The 22,726-nt window shown below is 59.0% G+C and overlaps 3 protein-coding genes and 1 pseudogene across 3 annotated transcripts; 2 read left to right on the top strand and 2 right to left on the bottom strand.

The window, feature by feature from the left end:
• Positions 1-1,369: 1,369 nt before the first annotated feature.
• LOC148054453 (acrosin-like) lies at positions 1,370-2,734 on the top strand. The gene is made up of 2 exons (XM_087767464.1): positions 1,370-1,661; positions 1,778-2,734. The coding sequence occupies exons 1-2, from the start codon at positions 1,406-1,408 to the stop codon at positions 2,281-2,283; spliced, it is 762 nt and encodes a 253-aa protein (XP_087623590.1). The 5' UTR covers positions 1,370-1,405; the 3' UTR covers positions 2,284-2,734.
• A 2,252-nt stretch (positions 2,735-4,986) lies between these two features.
• On the top strand, positions 4,987-7,563 carry LOC148054452 (acrosin-like). Its single transcript, XM_087764012.1, has 5 exons — positions 4,987-5,219; positions 5,536-5,736; positions 6,075-6,340; positions 6,465-6,601; positions 7,078-7,563. Exons 1-5 carry the CDS (start codon positions 5,149-5,151, stop codon positions 7,561-7,563), a joined length of 1,161 nt encoding a protein of 386 aa, XP_087620138.1. The 5' UTR covers positions 4,987-5,148.
• A 2,361-nt stretch (positions 7,564-9,924) lies between these two features.
• Positions 9,925-15,545, bottom strand: LOC148054451 (arylsulfatase A-like; annotated as a pseudogene).
• A 5,334-nt stretch (positions 15,546-20,879) lies between these two features.
• On the bottom strand, positions 20,880-22,703 carry LOC148054450 (acrosin-like). Its single transcript, XM_087764011.1, has 5 exons — positions 22,525-22,703; positions 21,921-22,186; positions 21,659-21,804; positions 21,172-21,181; positions 20,880-21,028 (listed from the first exon to the last, which is right to left on the bottom strand). Exons 1-5 carry the CDS (start codon positions 22,701-22,703, stop codon positions 20,880-20,882), a joined length of 750 nt encoding a protein of 249 aa, XP_087620137.1.
• Positions 22,704-22,726: the final 23 nt, after the last annotated feature.

Raw genomic sequence — 22,726 nt, 5'->3', positions numbered from 1 at the left:
ACTGCCTGTAGTAGTTACATTCTCTGGTGTATGTTTTTTGGGAAGGACCTGCTGGGAAACAGCTGCAGAGAGCAGGGTGGCAGTGAACTTCCCAGAGAGGCTGGGATGCCCCACTTGATTTTTTCCCTGCTAAGTGTTAGCAGGCAGTGCTCAGAGCCAGGTGCTGCTGCCTGCCACGGGACCCGCACGCCCTCATCCCGCAAGCAGAGCATTCGGCGGGTGTCCGTCGGGGGTGTCCGTCGGGGGTGTCCAATCCCAGCTTCTGCCCTCCTGCTTGGAACCCCCACGTTGCCCCCCCACCCCCAGAGGCCACGGTGGCCAGCACCCGGACCCAGCGGCCGAGTGACATCAGCCCGGGGCCAAGGGCACCGTGGGCAACGTGAATACGTGGGCACTACGTCGGCCGCTGCACTGGTGGTGACGAGCCCCCGGTTCTTGCAGTTGCCACGTGCTGCTGGCAGCGATGAATTTGCTCCCCCTCCTCGTCCTGCTGGCCATGTGCTGGCCTGTGCACGCCACATGGGACAGCTGTGGGTAAGTGGCCCGAGGCTCGGGGAGGGAGCTTGGGCAACCCTTATGGGGTTCACTGGAGGGTGCCCGCTTGTCCTCCGTGGCCACGCCACAGCTTCCCCAACCCCGTGTGGGAGCCTCACAGACGAGTTGTGCCAGCAGCCAGGCTGCTGGCACAACTCGTCTGTGGGGCTCAAGCAGAAACAGGGGCGGACGGACGCACGCCCCATGGGGTTCCCTGGCCCTGCTGTCCATGCAGCGCCTTGTGGGGAGGGAAGACGGCTGACCTTCAGCCTCAACAGCAGCAAGCCGTCGAGCAGGACAGTAAGGAGTTTCTGGTTGCAGAGGGACCTGCGGGCTCCGGCCCATGGCTGCTCACTACGGCATGTCGCGCGTCGTGGGGGGCAGAGATGCCCAGCCAGGGGCCTGGCCCTGGATCGTCAGCATCCAGGATCCCTGGGTAGCAGGCACGGGCCATATCTGCGGCGGGTCCCTCATCAGCCCGCAGTGGGTCCTCACAGCAGCCCACTGCTTCATCAAGGCCAGGTAAGGAGGACCGGGGACCAGGGATATCCCCACAACACCGGCAGGTACCCTGCCTGCGCCACCACGCGCTACTCCCATCCCGTTTCCCTGCAGCACGCCCAGTGCCTGGGCACTCCCGAGCCCAGCTGAGAGACTGCTCAGGAGAAGGCTGGGCTCGTGCCACTGCTTCCTAGCAGCTGCCAGCCCGACATCCCTTGCGCCTAAGGCACGCGAGGGCAGTCGCACCCTCCGTAGCGCTGCTGCCCTCTCTCCCCTGTGAGGCGGAAGGCAGGGAACTGCTGGGCTGCTGCAGCACACGGCTCCGGTCCCCCCTGACCCCTCTCTCCATCTGCCTTCCAGGCGCATCGCCATGTGGCGCGTGGTGATCGGGGCCACCCAGCTGACCCAGCTGGGCCCTGAGGTCCAAGTGCGCAATATTAAGCGGCTCCTGGTTCACGAACACTACAGTAATATCTCGCAGAGGAATGACATTGCTTTGCTGGAACTGGACCAGCCTGCCCAGTGCAGCCCCTACGTACAGCTTGCCTGTGTGCCCGACGCCTCGCTGAGAGTGTCACAGTTGACAGCCTGCTACGTCAGTGGTTGGGGCTCCACGACCGCAAGATGTGAGTTCCCAAAAAGCGCTCGCGTCCTGAGTGCAAGCTTGGCACGCTGGGGAGATGGGCTGGGGAGGAGAACTGGCAACGAGCTCCTGGGTGTTGAATTCCTTTCTGTGTCACAGCTGGAGGAGCAACGGATGTCCTGCAGGAGGCCAAGGTCCGCCTCATTGATGTCAACCTCTGTAACAGCAGCCGGTGGTACAGAGGGGCCATCCACAGCCACAACTTGTGTGCTGGCTATCCGCAGGGTGGCATCGACACCTGCCAGGTAGGGGCGTGCTACAAGTCAGCTCCCAGCACCACAGACAGCCCTGTCACAACCGCCCCAGCAGACCCCCGGCGCGGGCTTTGCCTGGCAAGTCACCCTCCCGCCCCTGGGTCCCCACTGCTGCTGGGGCTCACCTCCCCCATCTGCAGGTCCTTGCCTGTGCCCCACTTGTCCCAGAGGCCGGAGACTCTGCCCAGAAAGCCCATCCAGCGCTCTTGGCAGCCCATACGACCAGGTCCCAGCCCTGCAACACCCCTCTTCCCCACATCCAGGACCACTGTGCGGCTAGGGGAGAGCGAGCTCTACCTTACAGGCCCACGACCCCTTCCTAGGAAAGGCTCTGGAGGCTGCAGCAGCTGAGCAGAGCCGTTCTGTGCAGTGAACACAGCTCTGGCAGGTGCTGTGAGAGAGAAGGAGCCAGCCGGAGCGCCGACAGTGGCCCCCCAGTGCCACCTTAATGCTCTCTCCCCGCTGCAGGGCGACAGCGGTGGGCCTCTCGTGTGCAAAGATAACAACGCTGACTACTTCTGGCTTGTTGGAGTGACCAGCTGGGGGACAGGCTGTGCGAGAGCAAAACAGCCCGGGGTCTACACCTCCACTCAGCACTTTTACGACTGGATCCTGGTACAGATGGGACTGCGCCCAGCAGTCACGGCCACTCCAGCGCCACAGCCAGCCTTCACCTCAACCCCCGTTCAGAGGCCAACGCCAATACCAACGCAGTCGGGCAGCTTTACACCCTGCCCATTTCCACGCCAGAAGCTGGTGGAATTCTTTAATCTGCTGCAGGAGCTCCTGCAGGTCCTGAGGGGAAAAAGGCTTGAGCAGCAGCATCAACGGGATCCAGTGCAGGCTGCAGAGTACCACGACCACTTCCTTCTGCGGCAACGCCTGCTGATCCAAAGGCCTGCTCTGTCCTGCCCTCTCTCCTCCGAGTGCACACAAGTCCTGAAGCTGACTTAGTTCTTGAAATAAAGTTGATGTTTTTCACAGCTAACCGTGCTTCAGTCCAATTCAGTCTCCTGTGCAAGGCGAGGACTTCCATGCCCGGCACCTGCAAAATGAGGCTGCAGGCAGACAGGAGGGCACAAAGGGAAAGAGTCACTCAGCGGGGCTGAAACCGTGCCCGCTCAGAGAGGAGGGTGCTCAGAGCGTGGGATGGAGAAGACTGGCACACTGAGCCTAGAAAGACGATAGGAAAAAATTATGTGATGTGCAGACAACTTCGGGGGTATGCATTAAGGCATGCAAGCTGATGATTAAGGCCTGGCGCAAGCCTTAGCTAACTGAACAGACTGTGGGAAACTGCTGAGCATGACAAGAGCAATTGCTGTCGATAGTAAACAGAGTGAGAAGCGGGCAGGAGTTAGAGTGCCATGAGGAAGAGACAGGTTCATGGGTAGTTACAGGGGACTGATGTGAGAGGTGGCCACACTTCACAGATCACTGAAGGAAGAGTTGGGGTCATTTCGGGAGAGGAATCTGGCAGGGACAGCAGTACCCAGGAAACCGCATCAGTCACGCCACGGAAGGCCAAGATGACCCAGCTAACGGCACCTGAAACACCAGCTCTGTTCACAGATGGGGCAAACCTGGGAGCAAGGGGGAACAAATAACCCGGGGAAGGTCCCTTGTTTGGGTGGAGACAAGGGCAGAGAAAGGGAGGCGTCAAGGAAGAGGAGGGGGATGTACAAGCATGGAAAACGGAGACAAGGGGGGATCAAGGAGCCAGTCACACATAAGCAAACTGCTGGGTGGTTTGCTTGTTTGACGGAGCCCTGCACCTCATCACCACGGCCCTTCCTACCTTCTTTTTGAGAGCGATTCCAAGTCCTCTTCTGTGTGGCCCCCTCTGTGCCCGGTGGGGAGGTGGCTCCAGAGGCCTGGCTGCCAGCAACGGCAGAAGGGAACACAGGCCATAGGGACCCAGCAGCTGGAAACACCGAGTGTCTGGGGGCAGCTGCTGGTGGGAGCGCTGTGGGCGCGTGCCGTTGGCTAGTGAAATAGTAAATAATTGTAAATAGTTTCTAAAGCTAAGGAGAAACAGTCATTTTCCAATTAGCAAAACTACTAACGCCTTGTGCCTTGGGAAAGGAATTTGGGAGGCAGTTAAAAGATATGAAAGCGTTTGCATAAGTAGCAAACTGTGGAAAACTAACGGCTCCAGCCTTGAAGAAGGCTAGATAAAAGACCGATAAAAGGGAGCATCTCGGCACCAAAGACCGGACGGTGGCCAGAGAAGCGTGAAGTTTGATCAAACTGCAGAAAGTGGGTGAAAGGTAAACGTGGCGAGGGGAGATCGCGACCGCCGACTCAACTCAGGACCGAAAAGACTTGCCCCCCCACCTGAAAGGGGCACGCGTGCTAATTTACATAGCAAGCGAGGCTAATTTAAGTACAGCAAACCAATAGTGTATGAAATGTTAATCACCAGCCGATAAGTGTAAATTTAGGCGGGTTTATACTGATCATGTAACCCGATAAATATGCTGTAGTTTTGTATGACGGTATGCACGTTAGGTGGAACGATCCCCCGTGTATCCCGTGCTGTAATAAAGAGAATGCCTGCTTCTTAATGCTACGTTGGTGTTAAGAGGTTTATTCCCGATTTCGGTGCAATGCCAGCATGCGTGCATCCAGGCGTGCACATACTTAGAGGGTGCAACACATGGGTACGCTGGACTCATCCCACTCGCACATCACTGCTTGCGTGCTGCGGCTGTAACCAGACTGGCGCTTCAACACCCAAGCATGTGCATACTGCCTGTAGTAGTTACATTCTCTGGTGTATGTTTTTTGGGAAGGACCTGCTGGGAAACAGCTGCAGAGAGCAGGGTGGCAGTGAACTTCCCAGAGAGGCTGGGATGCCCCACTTGATTTTTTCCCTGCTAAGTGTTAGCAGGCAGTGCTCAGAGCCAGGTGCTGCTGCCTGCCACGGGACCCGCACGCCCTCATCCCGCAAGCAGAGCATTCGGCGGGTGTCCGTCGGGGGTGTCCGTCGGGGGTGTCCAATCCCAGCTTCTGCCTCCCTCCTGCTTGGAACCCCCACGTTGCCCCCCCACCCCGAGAGGCCACCGTGGCCAGCACCCGGAACCAGCGGCTCTGTGACATCAGCCCGGGGCCAAGGGCACCGTGGGCAACGTGAATACGTGGGCACTACGTCGGCCGCTGCACTGGTGGTGACGAGCCCCCGGTTCTTGCAGTTGCCACGTGCTGCTGGCAGCGATGAATTTGCTCCCCCTCCTCGTCCTGCTGGCCATGTGCTGGCCTGTGCACGCCACATGGGACAGCTGTGGGTAAGTGGCCCGAGGCTCGGGGAGGGAGCTTGGGCAACCCTTATGGGGTTCACTGGAGGGTGCCCGCTTGTCCTCCGTGGCCACGCCACAGCTTCCCCAACCCCGTGTGGGAGCCTCAGTCCCCTGCCAGCAGCCAGGCTGCTGGCACAACTCGTCTGTGGGGCTCAAGCAGAAACAGGGGCGGACGGACGCACGCCCCATGGGGTTCCCTGGCCCTGCTGTCCATGCAGCGCCTTGTGGGGAGGGAAGACGGCTGACCTTCAGCCTCAACAGCAGCAAGCCGTCGAGCAGGACAGTAAGGAGTTTCTGGTTGCAGAGGGACCTGCGGGCTCCGGCCCATGGCTGCTCACTACGGCATGTCGCGCGTCGTGGGGGGCAGAGATGCCCAGCCAGGGGCCTGGCCCTGGATCGTCAGCATCCAGGATCCCTGGGTAGCAGGCACGGGCCATATCTGCGGCGGGTCCCTCATCAGCCCGCAGTGGGTCCTCACAGCAGCCCACTGCTTCATCAAGGCCAGGTAAGGAGGACCGGGGACCAGGGATATCCCCACAACACCGGCAGGTACCCTGCCTGCGCCACCACGCGCTACTCCCATCCCGTTTCCCTGCAGCACGCCCAGTGCCTGGGCACTCCCGAGCCCAGCTGAGAGACTGCTCAGGAGAAGGCTGGGCTCGTGCCACTGCTTCCTAGCAGCTGCCAGCCCGACATCCCTTGCGCCTAAGGCACGCGAGGGCAGTCGCACCCTCCGTAGCGCTGCTGCCCTCTCTCCCCTGTGAGGCGGAAGGCAGGGAACTGCTGGGCTGCTGCAGCACACGGCTCCGCTCCCCCTGACCCCTCTCTCCATCTGCCTTCCAGGCGCATCGCCATGTGGCGCGTGGTGATCGGGGCCACCCAGCTGACCCAGCTGGGCCCTGAGGTCCAAGTGCGCAATATTAAGCGGCTCCTGGTTCACGAACACTACAGTAATATCTCGCAGAGGAATGACATTGCTTTGCTGGAACTGGACCAGCCTGCCCAGTGCAGCCCCTACGTACAGCTTGCCTGTGTGCCCGACGCCTCGCTGAGAGTGTCACAGTTGACAGCCTGCTACGTCAGTGGTTGGGGCTCCACGACCGCAAGATGTGAGTTCCAAAAAGCGCTCGCGTCCTGAGTGCAAGCTTGGCACGCTGGGGAGATGGGCTGGGGAGGAGAACTGGCAACGAGCTCCTGGGTGTTGAATTCCTTTCTGTGTCACAGCTGGAGGAGCAATGGATGTCCTGCAGGAGGCCAAGGTCCGCCTCATTGATGTCAACCTCTGTAACAGCAGCCGGTGGTACAGAGGGGCCATCCACAGCCACAACTTGTGTGCTGGCTATCCGCAGGGTGGCATCGACACCTGCCAGGTAGGGGCGTGCTACAAGTCAGCTCCCAGCACCACAGACAGCCCTGTCACAACCGCCCCAGCAGACCCCCGGCGCGGGCTTTGCCTGGCAAGTCACCCTCCCGCCCTGGGTCCCCACTGCTGCTGGGGCTCACCTCCCCCATCTGCAGGTCCTTGCCTGTGCCCCACTTGTCCCAGAGGCCGGAGACTCTGCCCAGAAAGCCCATCCAGCGCTCTTGGCAGCCCATACGACCAGGTCCCAGCCCTGCAACACCCCTCTTCCCCACATCCAGGACCACTGTGCGGCTAGGAGAGAGCGAGCTCTACCTTACAGGCCCACGACCCCTTCCTAGGAAAGGCTCTGGAGGCTGCAGCAGCTGAGCAGAGCCGTTCTGTGCAGTGAACACAGCTCTGGCAGGTGCTGTGAGAGAGAAGGAGCCAGCCGGAGCGCCGACAGTGGCCCCCCAGTGCCACCTTAATGCCTCTCTCCCGCTGCAGGGCGACAGCGGTGGGCCTCTCGTGTGCAAAGATAACAACGCTGACTACTTCTGGCTTGTTGGAGTGACCAGCTGGGGGACAGGCTGTGCGAGAGCAAAACAGCCCGGGGTCTACACCTCCACTCAGCACTTTTACGACTGGATCCTGGTACAGATGGGACTGCGCCCAGCAGTCACGGCCACTCCAGCGCCACAGCCAGCCTTCACCTCAACCCCCGTTCAGAGGCCAACGCCAATACCAACGCAGTCGGGCAGCTTTACACCCTGCCCATTTCCACGCCAGAAGCTGGTGGAATTCTTTAATCTGCTGCAGGAGCTCCTGCAGGTCCTGAGGGGAAAAAGGCTTGAGCAGCAGCATCAACGGGATCCAGTGCAGGCTGCAGAGTACCACGACCACTTCCTTCTGCGGCAACGCCTGCTGATCCAAAGGCCTGCTCTGTCCTGCCCTCTCTCCTCCGAGTGCACACAAGTCCTGAAGCTGACTTAGTTCTTGAAATAAAGTTGATGTTTTTCACAGCTAACCGTGCTTCAGTCCAATTCAGTCTCCTGTGCAAGGCGAGGACTTCCATGCCCGGCACCTGCAAAATGAGGCTGCAGGCAGACAGGAGGGCACAAAGGGAAAGAGTCACTCAGCGGGGCTGAAACCGTGCCCGCTCAGAGAGGAGGGTGCTCAGAGCGTGGGATGGAGAAGACTGGCACACTGAGCCTAGAAAGACGATAGGAAAAAATTATGTGATGTGCAGACAACTTCGGGGGTATGCATTAAGGCATGCAAGCTGATGATTAAGGCCTGGCGCAAGCCTTAGCTAACTGAACAGACTGTGGGAAACTGCTGAGCATGACAAGAGCAATTGCTGTCGATAGTAAACAGAGTGAGAAGCGGGCAGGAGTTAGAGTGCCATGAGGAAGAGACAGGTTCATGGGTAGTTACAGGGGACTGATGTGAGAGGTGGCCACACTTCACAGATCACTGAAGGAAGAGTTGGGGTCATTTCGGGAGAGGAATCTGGCAGGGACAGCAGTACCCAGGAAACCGCATCAGTCACGCCACGGAAGGCCAAGATGACCCAGCTAACGGCACCTGAAACACCAGCTCTGTTCACAGATGGGGCAAACCTGGGAGCAAGGGGGAACAAATAACCCGGGGAAGGTCCCTTGTTTGGGTGGAGACAAGGGCAGAGAAAGGGAGGCGTCAAGGAAGAGGAGGGGGATGTACAAGCATGGAAAACGGAGACAAGGGGGGATCAAGGAGCCAGTCACACATAAGCAAACTGCTGGGTGGTTTGCTTGTTTGACGGAGCCCTGCACCTCATCACCACGGCCCTTCCTACCTTCTTTTTGAGAGCGATTCCAAGTCCTCTTCTGTGTGGCCCCCTCTGTGCCCGGTGGGGAGGTGGCTCCAGAGGCCTGGCTGCCAGCAACGGCAGAAGGGAACACAGGCCATAGGGACCCAGCAGCTGGAAACACCGAGTGTCTGGGGGCAGCTGCTGGTGGGAGCGCTGTGGGCGCGTGCCGTTGGCTAGTGAACTTGAAGCTGGACTAGCTCACGAGCAAAAGGAGATACCGAGCTGGAAAGACCCCAGGTCTGTGCCAGTTACTGGGTAAGTAGCTTGACGGCCAGCCACGGATTTTAACTGAACTTAATTCCCACGCTAATGTTTAAGGGCCCCGTGAGCATGCTGTGCTTGCGGATCTCGGAGCGATGGGTGTGTACCTTTCACTGCTGAACATCCGTACCGATCAGCTGGAGAGGCAGACAAGGACTGGGTTGTGCTGTTTGTGTTAAGCGGGTGCTGGTAAAGGGACTGCTCTATCCGTGTTAATCTGTTTTGCCATTCATGCCAGTGAGGTGTGTGCGCGTGGTCTTGAATGGGATCTGGCTCTTTGGAAGACAAAGTCTCTGGTACCTGTGCATGGGAACAGCAGTCGCATCCATTGGGCTGAGATGGGAGAAACCTCCTGGGAGCGAGAGTCCTCCCGATTCAGCTCCAGCTCTTCTGCGAGAAGATGTTCTCTGGGAGGAACATGGGCTGGATATGGCGTGCGCAGAACGTGCACGCACACACGCGCACGCACGCACAGACGCACAGCACGCACAGAGCGCATGCACAAAAATGCTGTGTGCACACATACACTGCATTCACGCGCAGGGTGCATGTGCACACACACGCACACGCACACACACAGTGGAGACACATGGGGTACAAACAGAAGGTGCAATGCACACCCACAGTGTGTGCACACCCGTACACACGTCTTGAACACAGAGCGCAATGCACAGTGTTCACATACACAGAGTGCATGCATAGGCATACCTGGCTGGCGTGCACGCAGCCAGCTGCTGGTGGGACCGCTGTGTGCGTGTTCAGTGTGCTAGTGAACTTGAAGCTGGACTAGCTCCCGAGCAAAAGGAGGGACCCTTTCAGTCATGGGGCTGGCATGTGGTTGCAGTCCACCTGGCTGATCAGCCCCAGCACCCACAGACCTCACAAGAGGACCAGGCCTGCCAACCACCAGCCACATCTCCACCTCCTGGAGTCGTGAAGGACTTGGAGGTGCTTGGGCTGTGTATCGGGTCTGACTGGGATGGAGTTAATTTTCCCCACAGCAGCCCTCATAGTGCTGTGCTTTGTATTGGTAACTAGAAAGGTGGTGATAACACACCAGTGTTTTGGCTACTGCTGAGCAATGCTGCTGTCTCTCCAACATTCCCCCTCCCCAGCAGGGCGGGGGTAGGCAAAATCTTGGGAGGGGACATAGCCAGGCCAGCTGACCCAAACTGAGCAAAGGGATATTCCATACCATGACATCTGCTCAGCAGCGAAAGCTAAGAGAAAGGAGGAGGAAGTGGGGGCATTCGTTATTTATGACGCTTCCCTTCTGGAGCAACTGCTACACATACTGAAGCCCTGCTTCCCGGAAAGTGGCTGGACATCACCTGACGATGGGAAAGAGTATAAAATCTTTGTTTTCCTTTTGCTTCTGTGCATGGCCTTTGCCTTTGATTTTATTAAACTGCCTTTATCTTGACCCATGAGGGTTTTTTCCATCTCATTTCCTCCCCTCCCTGTCCTGCTGAGGAGGGGAGTGATAGAGCAGCTTGGTGGCACCCGGCATCCAGCCAAGGCCAACCCATCACAAGCTGCTTCCCACCTAGGCACGTCCCCTCTGCACTAGCTGCACAAGGTCCTGCCTCTGCAGCTGCCAGGACCATCCATCCCATCCTCTTCTTGCTGTGCTCTTGGCCCCTAGGAAGTGATGGTGCTGCAGCTCCCAGCTCAGTTTCCGCCCAGGGGTGCACAGCGTGCCTCCAGCTGCGCTGGGATCTCTGGAGACTGGGGCATGCCCTTTGCTTCACCTTGATCATGGTTTGAAAGGAGCTGTTCTGGCTCTGGAGACGATGCTGTATCATGGTCCCTCCCTGAACAAGTCAAGGGTTTCTTTCAAGAGGCCTCATCTTGAACGTCCAACACAGAGCACAGGGTGCACTGACCCGCACTCCTAGCAGGGTTAGTAATCTCCCCAACCCCCAGTTTGCTACCCCAGCACGCCATCAGTCAGGTGTCACTGAGCCAAACCCACAGGGTAGCTCTAAGGCTGAGCTTGGGTAGTTGGGGGCGAGGGGGCTGGTGGGTTTGGGATAGGGTTCCAGAGTGGAGCAGCTGAAGGGGATGGAGCAGCAAGAGGCTAGGAGCAGCGGCAGCAGGAGGGCTTAGGAGTGCAGTTTGGTACGCAGCAGGGCTGCAGCGTGGGATCCCTGCCCTTCCTGATCTGGCTTTCCCCAAATTCCATGCGCTGTTCAAAAGGACTTTCTGCAGTTCGATCTCCTTCAGGACTTGCAGAAGCTCCGGCCCTGCACCGCTCTGCAGCAGATCATAGTTCTCGGCTGGGTCTGACTCCAGGTCAAAGAGCAGCGGGGGCAAGTGAGGGGTCAGCGGGGTCAGCCCATGGCAGGCCTGGTCTGGGGTCGTATCACTGTGAAAGGAACCTGCAAAAGAAACCCCCAGGTGTAGCTCAGTTTCTTCTCTTTGAGCTTTGGACAGCAAAGCCACGCAGGACTCCACAAAGCTGCCCACTGTGGTGGTATGCTCCCCCTGTACCCTCCTGCCCTCCCCCCCTACACTTGACCTTTTCCCATAACCCTGCTCAAGCGATAATCACCAGAGGCAGTTGTGATGGATGCATCCAGCTCAAAGTGGATTTGGGGGAGACAGATAACAACACAACAGCCAAGGGCTAATTTACGGCAACGTGTCCGCCTAACCACAGTGCTGGTCAATGTCCGGCTCAAGGCAAAGTTGGAAGAAACTAACACAGGGAGTTGGTATGTAAGTATGACTTTGAGTTAATCATCTAACCCACATAAATAGTGAGCAGCCCAAGAGCCCTGTGAGCTCTCCTGCACAGCAGTGGGCTGCACACCAGGATCTCCCCTTGAGTAGGGATGCCTCTCAAGGTTACTCCTCAAGGTTGAGAGATTCCTTGCCGCAACAGATCCTCGATAAGTGACTAATAGCATGCTAAACTTTGAAATTTTAGCTAAGTGATATAAAGGATTGATTGTGCATATATAATCCTTTAGACATAAGCCATTGACCAAGTCTGGGACTAGGATTGGATCCAGCTGCACCCAGACTCCTCTTTGAGAAGGAGTTTAGAAAGCAAGGGGGTCCTCTCTGAACCTCATGACTCAACGGGAGGGTCTCCCTGACAGTCCTGTCTGACCCTGTCCCCTATGCAGTAAATAATCAAGTGTACCATGCCATCGAATCTCGTTAAACCACTGTTCTGTTTACTATCAAACCCTGTCATCAATAAACATGTTGCTCCTACAAGTGCACTCTCACTCCATCTACGACACCCACGCAGAGAAGAGGCAGCACTAACCTTTTGTGAAGTAATGGGCCTTGTACTTCCCAAGCCTGACAGCGAAGGGGCCATGCAGCGGATCGGGAGACGGCGGGTAGAAGAACATTGTCTGACGGGGACTCTGTGGGAAGCAGCAGAGCTAAGCTCACCTGTGCAGCCACAAGGCTGAAGAAGAGCCTGGAACGGACCAGGCAGAGACCCCAGGAAGTCACACAGGAGCCCCAATACTACAGCCAGAACATGGCCGGAGAGGGGAGAAGCTGATGAGCAGCGGCATCCTGTTTGCTTCCTACTCAAAGCTACTGGGGCTCTGTCCACCCACTGCAGCCACGGGGGTTTGGTTTGGCAACATGCTGCAGGTGTTAGAGCTCAGCAGCCTGAGGAAGCCCAGGAACTCCACGGCATGACCCAGGCCAGACAAAAGGTCCTAGCTCATGGATCTCCTGACCGCCAGCTGGTTCTACTCATCAGGCACCCAGCTCCAGGCACACAGCTCCAGCCCCACACCCAGCCTTCCTGCACAACGCCAGCCAAACCAGCCCACAGGACTCACCTTCCCTGACCCAAACAGCACCGGACTCAGGTCATAGCCATCCAGGGCAACTTTAGGAAGAGCTGCTCCAGCCAGGGTAGCCAGGGTTGGCAGGATGTCCAGGGTGCTTGCCAGCTCATGCGTCACTCCTGTCACCCACCACATCAAGGCATAAGGAAAGGTTCAAGCACCTGATCCCACTCCCATCCCTGCCATCCTCACTTCTCTCCCACCCTCTGCGTGTCCCAGGGCAGCCGAGCTGCCATGACACCCCTGCCTTGGCTGACATCAGCACGCAAAAGGCACAAGCAGTGCCAAGTCTCACCTGGAGTGATACGGCCTGGCCAATAAGCCACTGCTGGTTCCCGCATACCACCTTCGTACGTCGTGCCCTTCCCACACTTCAGAAGGCCAGAGCTGCCTCCACGTGCCATTCTCATGGTGGAAGGGCTGTAAGAGAGAACTACCTACCATCAGTTTCACATGTTCATGCTACCCCTTCCCTGATGCTGCCAACAGGGCCATGACAAGAGAGACATGGTACCAGCAAGTGACACTGCCATCCTTCTCAGCCTTGTGAGGCAGGAGGCATGGGGCAGGTGAAGAAGCCAAGGTGGGCAACATGCCTAAGCAGGGCACCAGAGACCAGTGCCACTCACACGTGAAGGGAACCGGGGTACATTTGGGCTGCTGCACGCTCCTGGCCTGAACCCTGTGAGGTTTCTGCCCACAAGAAGAGGCACAGCTGAGTCACAGGAACAAGGAGCAGATCATGCACTGGCTCGTCTCCAGAGCAGCGCCCACCTCTTGCCTCACTTCAGGTCACCTGGCAATGCCACATCACATCCCTTTTGCCCCAGCCAACCAATGCCTCATTCCAGTTCCCCCATACCATGGCAGAAGAACCTTACCAGTGATGAAGTCCCCGCTACTGAGCCCACTCACCCATTGTCAGAGGTGAAAAACATCAAGGTTGTGTTTGCAAGACCATTTTCCTGCAGTGCCTGCAGCAGCTGTCCCACCGAGCCATCAAACTCCAAGAGTGCATCACCAAACGGCCCACGCCGCGACTGCCCTGCATACTCCTGGCTTGCAAATTGGGGGTAGTGTGTATGCTGGAGAAAGGGCAGAGAAGACTGCTACACAAACTCCCAGAGCCGCATCTGGTTCCCAGTTCACCCGGGGACAGTGAGCACCCCAGCTAGGACATGGAGATACACCATGAGATGAGAAGAGGCTTGTCCCCAAGCTTCAGAAACATCTCTCAGAAATGGCATAAAGGAGCTGAGCCCCAGGACAGGATGTGGAGCCCCCGAGTGGGAAATTTTCCCAGGTGGACTCCTGGCCCGGAGAAGTGGGCAAAGCTCCAGAAAGAAGCAGCCCAAGAATATTATCAGAACAGTGCTGCCACAAGACCTGGGTGTGGGAACAGCAACCCCAAGTCGTCCAGGGATATTGACTGCTCAGCACAGTCCTAGGGCTGCAGGAGCTGAGACGCTTCCCTGCTCTCCCCACAGGACAAAGGCTCCCTTCCCCACCCTTGGGCCCAGAGCAGCCCTCCCCCTCTCCTACGTGGGAGGCATAGTAGAGCAGGAAGGGGAGGCCTCGTCGCGCACAGTCAGCGATGAAGTCCCGGGAGAATTTGTTGTAGAGTGGCACCAGATCAGGGAAAGAGACCGGCTGCTGCACGATGCTCTGGTTCCAGAGCAGCGGGACTGGCACTAAGCCTTGGTCACAAGTCCCAAAACACTTGATGTCGGGTGGGAAGCAGGTGAGATTCTGGCAGGGGCCCTGGAGAGAACAAATAACACTTTGTCTTTTACATGTATTGCAGGACAGTAAGGGGAGAGGAGCAAAGAGTGTCACAGTGGCCCATCACCAGGGCCTACAGGCACCCTTTGGGCAGCCACTCCCAGAAGCCCAGGGGTCTGTGCCCACCCTAGAACTGTCCACGGATCATGCTGCCCCAACATCATTTTCTCCTGGCAGCAATTCAGATGTTTCTTTATAGTCCAGAAGCTGACCCTCCCTCCCTTGACAAAGGGCAAATGTCCCCATGCACAACTGCCACCCACGTTCTGCAAAACTGCCCTATCATATGAGCACCTGAGAGGTGGGCTTTCCCCACCAGCATCCATCTCCCTGGCCTGCAGCCACCCACACCCAGGCAAGCACTAACCCAGCCTATGTGCTCTCAAGCAAGCTTCATCTCTCAGGCCCTCTCCCCAGCCAGCCCCAGGACACCCTTCAGGGCCTGACAGGCCTCTCACCTGGTCATGGGAGTAGGGCACCCCCAAGAAGTGGTCAAAGCCCTGGTGGATGGGCAGGAAGGAGCCATTAATCCCCAGGCCAAGATGCCACTTGCCAACCATGGCTGTGGCATAGCCCTCAGCCTTCAGCACCTCTGCAATGGTGACCTCAGACAGCGGCAGGCCTCCCCGCGAGTCTGGGTCAAACACACCGGGGTAAACCCCAGAGCGCATCTGGAAACGGCCGGTCAGCAGGGCTGCCCTACAGGCGAGGGTTCAAAGAGAGAGAGAGGAGACAAGCGTCACACCGGACACAGCACAGGCTGCGGTGCTCAACCTCCACAGAGGGTGACCCATTCCTCGGGACCTGCCGCCTCCCCTGTCTGCTGGGACACGCGATCGGTCCCCTCATAGAGCAGCCAGACCTGTGGGCCTCCTGGGGCACGGCAGGCTTATCAACCACCCGCTCCTCCCAGCACTGCAACTCCCTAGCTGGGTGCCAAGCCCTGTCTCGACGCTTCCTCCATCCCCGCCCCGGGGCCCTGCAGCAGTCGCCAGCCAGCGGGGCGGGAGCAGCGGGGACGTACCGGGACGGGCTGCACACCGGGGAGCTGCTGTAGAAGCTGGTGAACCGCAGCCCTCGGGAAGCCATCCGGTCCAGGTGGGGCGTGCCAGAAGACGGGTGCCCGTAGCTCCCCAGGTCCCCGAAGCCCAGGTCGTCCGCCAGCAACAGGACGAAGCTGGGGCGGGCGCCGGCCGCTCCGCGCAAGGCCAGCAGCACCAGGGCCCAGGGCAGGCCCCGGCTCCGCGGCCCCATGGCGCCGCCGCCCGGGGAGGCCCGCCGACACTGGCGCTCGGCACGGGGTACAGCGCTGCCCTCCCACGCTCCGCTCCGCTCCGAGCCCCCCGTGGCGGCGCCCGCCGGGCCGGGCCGGGCCGGGCCGGGCCGGGCCGGGCAGCGCAGGCACCTCCACAACCGGCGGAGCCGAACGGCGCCGCGCCGCCGCCGCCGCCGCCGCCCGCCTGACGCGCGCGGGCAGCCGCGTGACCCGGCCCCGCGGCGGGGCATGCCGGGAACTGTAGTCCGTCGCGGGGCAGCGCTTGGAAGGGGCCGCGCAGGCTCCGCGGCGGCGTTGGTCCCTCGCAGCCGCCTCCCGGAGCGCCGCGCCCGGTGCAGGCGGCCTCCTGCGGCCCGGGCCTGCCCCGGCTGCTGCTGCCGGGGGTGGTTTGTTAACAACAGGGGCTTCCGACAGAGTCGCCCTCAGCGTCGCCCAGGTTTGGAGGCTGCGGACGCAGCCCGTGTGTCCAGCGCCTGCTCCCAGCCGCGCCGGGGCTGAGGCCGGGGAGCCATCAGGCTGTCCTGGGAGACGACGGGCGCCTCGGCGTGCGGCGGCGAGCTGGGCGGCCCGGGTGGACGTCCCCTGCCCCGCTCCTGTGGCGGGCGCCAGCCGCTGGCCCGGCTCTTGGCTTCCCGCCTTCTGGAAGAGCAAACAAAGCTGCTTTTCTCCAGATGCGCGCAGGGACAGGCAGGGAGCGGGGCATTGTTCGGGGCAGGCTGGGTCCCATGGGAGCCTGCGCACTTGTCAAACAAAGTATGTTTTCATACAGTAGTGACAGGCTTTCACACTCAGGCTCAAGGACTGCTGCTTGTGCCTGAACATAGGAGCCCATATCCTGCAGACCGAGGACTTGTAATCAGAGCGAGGAAGGGACAGTGCCAAGAGCAACAGCAATTCTCTGGTGGAAGGGAGTGATAAGGAGAATGAGGAGGAAAAGGGGAGGTTCTGCACCCCAGGAAGGCTGTACCCTGTTGCTATTGTACCTGTCTGCTTTTGAAAACCAGAGAAAGCTCGGCAGACAGGCACAGAAAGGAATTGAAGTCTAATGTCCTGAAGACCTCCATTTGTTCAGTTTATCCAAAATAAGAGTAAGGCAAGACCAGAGGTGGTGTACAAGCACAGGCACAGTCAGGCACAGTGGCACTGGTCTGGGATTAACCACGCAGCAGGCAGAGGTGAGGAGTTTCAGCCCAAAGACAAAGCAGGGGTAAGGCTGGCTAATGTCCTAGCCTGGATGTTCTCATGGAGATGTGCCCGTGGTTTGCATCCAGCCTGTGTGATCAGTTTGTTCTGGATTTTCCTGTTATTACTAGTCAGCATTTCTTAAGAGGCATCCCACTTTTACAACCACTGTCCAATGTGCCAGGGAACTCTGCTTTCCATTGCTCCCTGTCTTCCATAGTTCAGACCGTCCCCATAGCCCCTGGCCTTCCTGCATGCCTAGCCCCATGCCTCCTAACGGCCTGGCCCCTGGCACAAGAAGGACGCTGGGGCTGCTGCTGCTGCTGCTGTGCTCACTGATATCAATTATTCAGGGCCAAGAGGCAGAGTGAGGAGGCTGGTGCTGCAGCAGGAAACTGCTGCATAATTCACGGAGCCCACTTTGCTCATAGAGCATGGCAGTGCTTGCCGTGCAGCGCCTGGCCACAGCGATCAGGGTGCTGGGGGCTGGCAGCCTGGACACTGAGAGGCGAACAGCTGAGGCTCTGAGCTCTGGGGAGGGGCACGGCGTAGGGACAGAGTTTCAGAGACCAGACAAGGGACAGGGCAGGAGGTGTGGGACCATGTGCGCTGCGTGCAGGTAACTCGGCTGCAGGAAACTGAGCAAGGCATGGCGTCACTGCCTCAACCTGCACAGGCCCCAGTGGGCACAGGTAGGACACACGGATGAACAGCGTCCACGTGGCTGCGTGGAAGGAGAGGCACAAGTGACTGCTGCAGTGCTGTGGGAGCACACGCTGAAAGACATGTGCAGGCCAGGCAGGGGTGGGTGTGACAAGCTGTGGCCATGTGAGCGGCTCATGAGCATGTAAGTTCATTCACCTTCAGTCAGTTTGCAGGTGACACCAAGTTGGGTGGAAGTGTCGATCTGCTGGAGGGCAGAAGGCCCTGCAGAGGGCCCTGGCCAGGCTGGGTCGATGGGCCCAGGCACTGGGTGAGGGTCAGCAAGGCTCAGGGCCGGGTCCTGCACTGGGGGCACAACAACCCCAGGCACCGCTGCAGGCGTGGGGAGGAGCGGCTGGGAGCTGCCCGGCGGGAAAGGGCCTGGGGGTGGTGGTCGACAGCCGCTGAACATGAGCCAGCAGTGTGCCCAGGTGGCCAAGAGGGCCAATGGCATCCTGGCCTGTATCAGGAACAGTGTGGCCAGCAGGAGCAGGGAGGTGATGGTGCCCCTGTGCTGGGCACTGGTGAGGCCGCCCCTCGAATGCTGTGCTCAGCGCTGGGCCCCTCACCCCAAGGCGGCCATGGAGGGGCTGGAGCGTGGCCAGAGCAGGGCAGCGAGGCTGGGGCAGGGGCTGGAGCCCAAGGCTGGGGAGGAGCGGCTGGGGGAGCTGGGGGGCTCAGCCTGGAGAAGAGGAGGCTGAGGGGAGCCCTCATCGCTCTCTGCAACTGCCTGAAAGGAGGCTGGAGCTGGGGGGTCGGTCTCTTCTCCGCAGTAAACAAGTGATAGGAGGAGAGGGAACGGCCTCAAGCTGCGCCAGGGCAGGGTTAGGTTGGGTATTAGGAAAAATTCCTTCACGGAAAGGGCTGTCAGGCCCTGGCCCAGGCTGCCCAGGGCAGGGGCTGAGTCTCCATCCCTGGAGGGATTTAAAAGAAGGGCAGACGTGGTGCTCGAAGACATGGTTTAGTGGTGGACTTGGATAGGTTAACGGTTGGACTCGATGATCTTAAGGGTCTTTTCCAATCTTTATGATTCTATGTGGGGTGTTACCGGGCTATACTTGTGTGGGCGCAATACGTTTGTCTCTGTGTGTGCGAGCACACACGTGTGTGCACATGTGTATGCCTGCACATGTGTATGTGTATGTCGACATGCATGTGTGCATGCATGGATGGACAAGTGAGTTTGCATGTGCACCCGTGGGAGGTGCATTCTACATGTGCGTGCATCATGGGTGTATGCAGTGAGCATGCATGTGGGCAGATGGGTGGATGCACACTGTGTGCATGCATGCGGTGTGTGTGGGGGGGTGCATTCCACATGCATGCATACTGTAGGGTGTGCATGCACTGCCTGTGTGTGTAAACTGTGTGTGTGCATGCACACACTGTCTGTGTGCACACGCCAGCCAGGTATGCCTATGCATGCACTCTGTGTATGTGAACACTGTGCATTGCGCTCTGTGTTCAAGACGTGTGGTTTGGAGTACGGGTGTGCACACACTGTGGGTGTGCATTGCACCTTCTGTTTGTACCCCATGTGTCTCCACTGTGTGTGTGCGTGTGCGTGTGTGTGCACATGCACCCTGCGCGTGAATGCAGTGTATGTGTGCACACAGCATTTTTGTGCATGCGCTCTGTGCGTGCTGTGCGTCTGTGCGTGCGTGCGCGTGTGTGCGTGCACGTTCTGCGCACGCCATATCCAGCCCATGTTCCTCCCAGAGAACATCTTCTCGCAGAAGAGCTGGAGCTGAATCGGGAGGACTCTCGCTCCCAGGAGGTTTCTCCCATCTCAGCCCAATGGATGCGACTGCTGTTCCCATGCACAGGTACCAGAGACTTTGTCTTCCAAAGAGCCAGATCCCATTCAAGACCACGCGCACACACCTCACTGGCATGAATGGCAAAACAGATTAACACGGATAGAGCAGTCCCTTTACCAGCACCCGCTTAACACAAACAGCACAACCCAGTCCTTGTCTGCCTCTCCAGCTGATCGGTACGGATGTTCAGCAGTGAAAGGTACACACCCATCGCTCCGAGATCCGCAAGCACAGCATGCTCACGGGGCCCTTAAACATTAGCGTGGGAATTAAGTTCAGTTAAAATCCGTGGCTGGCCGTCAAGCTACTTACCCAGTAACTGGCACAGACCTGGGGTCTTTCCAGCTCGGTATCTCCTTTTGCTCGTGAGCTAGTCCAGCTTCAAGTTCACTAGCCAACGGCACGCGCCCACAGCGCTCCCACCAGCAGCTGCCCCCAGACACTCGGTGTTTCCAGCTGCTGGGTCCCTATGGCCTGTGTTCCCTTCTGCCGTTGCTGGCAGCCAGGCCTCTGGAGCCACCTCCCCACCGGGCACAGAGGGGGCCACACAGAAGAGGACTTGGAATCGCTCTCAAAAAGAAGGTAGGAAGGGCCGTGGTGATGAGGTGCAGGGCTCCGTCAAACAAGCAAACCACCCAGCAGTTTGCTTATGTGTGACTGGCTCCTTGATCCCCCCTTGTCTCCGTTTTCCATGCTTGTACATCCCCCTCCTCTTCCTTGACGCCTCCCTTTCTCTGCCCTTGTCTCCACCCAAACAAGGGACCTTCCCCGGGTTATTTGTTCCCCCTTGCTCCCAGGTTTGCCCCATCTGTGAACAGAGCTGGTGTTTCAGGTGCCGTTAGCTGGGTCATCTTGGCCTTCCGTGGCGTGACTGATGCGGTTTCCTGGGTACTGCTGTCCCTGCCAGATTCCTCTCCCGAAATGACCCCAACTCTTCCTTCAGTGATCTGTGAAGTGTGGCCACCTCTCACATCAGTCCCCTGTAACTACCCATGAACCTGTCTCTTCCTCATGGCACTCTAACTCCTGCCCGCTTCTCACTCTGTTTACTATCGACAGCAATTGCTCTTGTCATGCTCAGCAGTTTCCCACAGTCTGTTCAGTTAGCTAAGGCTTGCGCCAGGCCTTAATCATCAGCTTGCATGCCTTAATGCATACCCCCGAAGTTGTCTGCACATCACATAATTTTTTCCTATCGTCTTTCTAGGCTCAGTGTGCCAGTCTTCTCCATCCCACGCTCTGAGCACCCTCCTCTCTGAGCGGGCACGGTTTCAGCCCCGCTGAGTGACTCTTTCCCTTTGTGCCCTCCTGTCTGCCTGCAGCCTCATTTTGCAGGTGCCGGGCATGGAAGTCCTCGCCTTGCACAGGAGACTGAATTGGACTGAAGCACGGTTAGCTGTGAAAAACATCAACTTTATTTCAAGAACTAAGTCAGCTTCAGGACTTGTGTGCACTCGGAGGAGAGAGGGCAGGACAGAGCAGGCCTTTGGATCAGCAGGCGTTGCCGCAGAAGGAAGTGGTCGTGGTACTCTGCAGCCTGCACTGGATCCCGTTGATGCTGCTGCTCAAGCCTTTTTCCCCTCAGGACCTGCAGGAGCTCCTGCAGCAGATTAAAGAATTCCACCAGCTTCTGGCGTGGAAATGGGCAGGGTGTAAAGCTGCCCGACTGCGTTGGTATTGGCGTTGGCCTCTGAACGGGGGTTGAGGTGAAGGCTGGCTGTGGCGCTGGAGTGGCCGTGACTGCTGGGCGCAGTCCCATCTGTACCAGGATCCAGTCGTAAAAGTGCTGAGTGGAGGTGTAGACCCCGGGCTGTTTTGCTCTCGCACAGCCTGTCCCCCAGCTGGTCACTCCAACAAGCCAGAAGTAGTCAGCGTTGTTATCTTTGCACACGAGAGGCCCACCGCTGTCGCCCTGCAGCGGGGAGAGAGCATTAAGGTGGCACTGGGGGGCCACTGTCGGCGCTCCGGCTGGCTCCTTCTCTCTCACAGCACCTGCCAGAGCTGTGTTCACTGCACAGAACGGCTCTGCTCAGCTGCTGCAGCCTCCAGAGCCTTTCCTAGGAAGGGGTCGTGGGCCTGTAAGGTAGAGCTCGCTCTCTCCTAGCCGCACAGTGGTCCTGGATGTGGGGAAGAGGGGTGTTGCAGGGCTGGGACCTGGTCGTATGGGCTGCCAAGAGCGCTGGATGGGCTTTCTGGGCAGAGTCTCCGGCCTCTGGGACAAGTGGGGCACAGGCAAGGACCTGCAGATGGGGGAGGTGAGCCCCAGCAGCAGTGGGGACCCAGGGGCGGGAGGGTGACTTGCCAGGCAAAGCCCGCGCCGGGGGTCTGCTGGGGCGGTTGTGACAGGGCTGTCTGTGGTGCTGGGAGCTGACTTGTAGCACGCCCCTACCTGGCAGGTGTCGATGCCACCCTGCGGATAGCCAGCACACAAGTTGTGGCTGTGGATGGCCCCTCTGTACCACCGGCTGCTGTTACAGAGGTTGACATCAATGAGGCGGACCTTGGCCTCCTGCAGGACATCCGTTGCTCCTCCAGCTGTGACACAGAAAGGAATTCAACACCCAGGAGCTCGTTGCCAGTTCTCCTCCCCAGCCCATCTCCCCAGCGTGCCAAGCTTGCACTCAGGACGCGAGCGCTTTTTGGGAACTCACATCTTGCGGTCGTGGAGCCCCAACCACTGACGTAGCAGGCTGTCAACTGTGACACTCTCAGCGAGGCGTCGGGCACACAGGCAAGCTGTACGTAGGGGCTGCACTGGGCAGGCTGGTCCAGTTCCAGCAAAGCAATGTCATTCCTCTGCGAGATATTACTGTAGTGTTCGTGAACCAGGAGCCGCTTAATATTGCGCACTTGGACCTCAGGGCCCAGCTGGGTCAGCTGGGTGGCCCCGATCACCACGCGCCACATGGCGATGCGCCTGGAAGGCAGATGGAGAGAGGGGTCAGGGGGAGCGGAGCCGTGTGCTGCAGCAGCCCAGCAGTTCCCTGCCTTCCGCCTCACAGGGGAGAGAGGGCAGCAGCGCTACGGAGGGTGCGACTGCCCTCGCGTGCCTTAGGCGCAAGGGATGTCGGGCTGGCAGCTGCTAGGAAGCAGTGGCACGAGCCCAGCCTTCTCCTGAGCAGTCTCTCAGCTGGGCTCGGGAGTGCCCAGGCACTGGGCGTGCTGCAGGGAAACGGGATGGGAGTAGCGCGTGGTGGCGCAGGCAGGGTACCTGCCGGTGTTGTGGGGATATCCCTGGTCCCCGGTCCTCCTTACCTGGCCTTGATGAAGCAGTGGGCTGCTGTGAGGACCCACTGCGGGCTGATGAGGGACCCGCCGCAGATATGGCCCGTGCCTGCTACCCAGGGATCCTGGATGCTGACGATCCAGGGCCAGGCCCCTGGCTGGGCATCTCTGCCCCCCACGACGCGCGACATGCCGTAGTGAGCAGCCATGGGCCGGAGCCCGCAGGTCCCTC

This window comes from Nipponia nippon, unplaced genomic scaffold (assembly GCF_047370975.1).
Source record: "Nipponia nippon isolate SJK-2023a ecotype South Korea unplaced genomic scaffold, ASM4737097v1 scaffold_3, whole genome shotgun sequence".
NCBI classification, from domain to species: domain Eukaryota; kingdom Metazoa; phylum Chordata; class Aves; order Pelecaniformes; family Threskiornithidae; genus Nipponia; species Nipponia nippon.
Note: the sequence above shows the minus strand (reverse complement) of the source record. Positions and strands in the feature narration are given on the sequence as shown.

What these genes read in the sequence shown, in the direction of transcription:
- LOC148054453 (XM_087767464.1), top strand. Translation starts at nt 1,406, where the DNA reads ATGTGGCGCGTGGTGATCGGGGCCACCCAGCTGACCCAGCTGGGCCCT. An exon ending in GGGCTCCACGACCGCAAGAT is followed by an intron (nt 1,662 to 1,777) that starts GTGAGTTCCCAA and finishes TCTGTGTCACAG; the next exon opens with CTGGAGGAGCAACGGATGTC.
- LOC148054452 (XM_087764012.1), top strand. Translation starts at nt 5,149, where the DNA reads ATGAATTTGCTCCCCCTCCTCGTCCTGCTGGCCATGTGCTGGCCTGTG. An exon ending in GGGCTCCACGACCGCAAGAT is followed by an intron (nt 6,341 to 6,464) that starts GTGAGTTCCAAA and finishes CAGCTGGAGGAG; the next exon opens with CAATGGATGTCCTGCAGGAG. An exon ending in GTGGCATCGACACCTGCCAG is followed by an intron (nt 6,602 to 7,077) that starts GTAGGGGCGTGC and finishes CTCCCGCTGCAG; the next exon opens with GGCGACAGCGGTGGGCCTCT.
- LOC148054450 (XM_087764011.1), bottom strand. Translation starts at nt 22,703, where the DNA reads ATGGCTGCTCACTACGGCATGTCGCGCGTCGTGGGGGGCAGAGATGCC. An exon ending in CACTGCTTCATCAAGGCCAG is followed by an intron (nt 22,187 to 22,524) that starts GTAAGGAGGACC and finishes TCTGCCTTCCAG; the next exon opens with GCGCATCGCCATGTGGCGCG. An exon ending in GGGCTCCACGACCGCAAGAT is followed by an intron (nt 21,805 to 21,920) that starts GTGAGTTCCCAA and finishes TCTGTGTCACAG; the next exon opens with CTGGAGGAGCAACGGATGTC.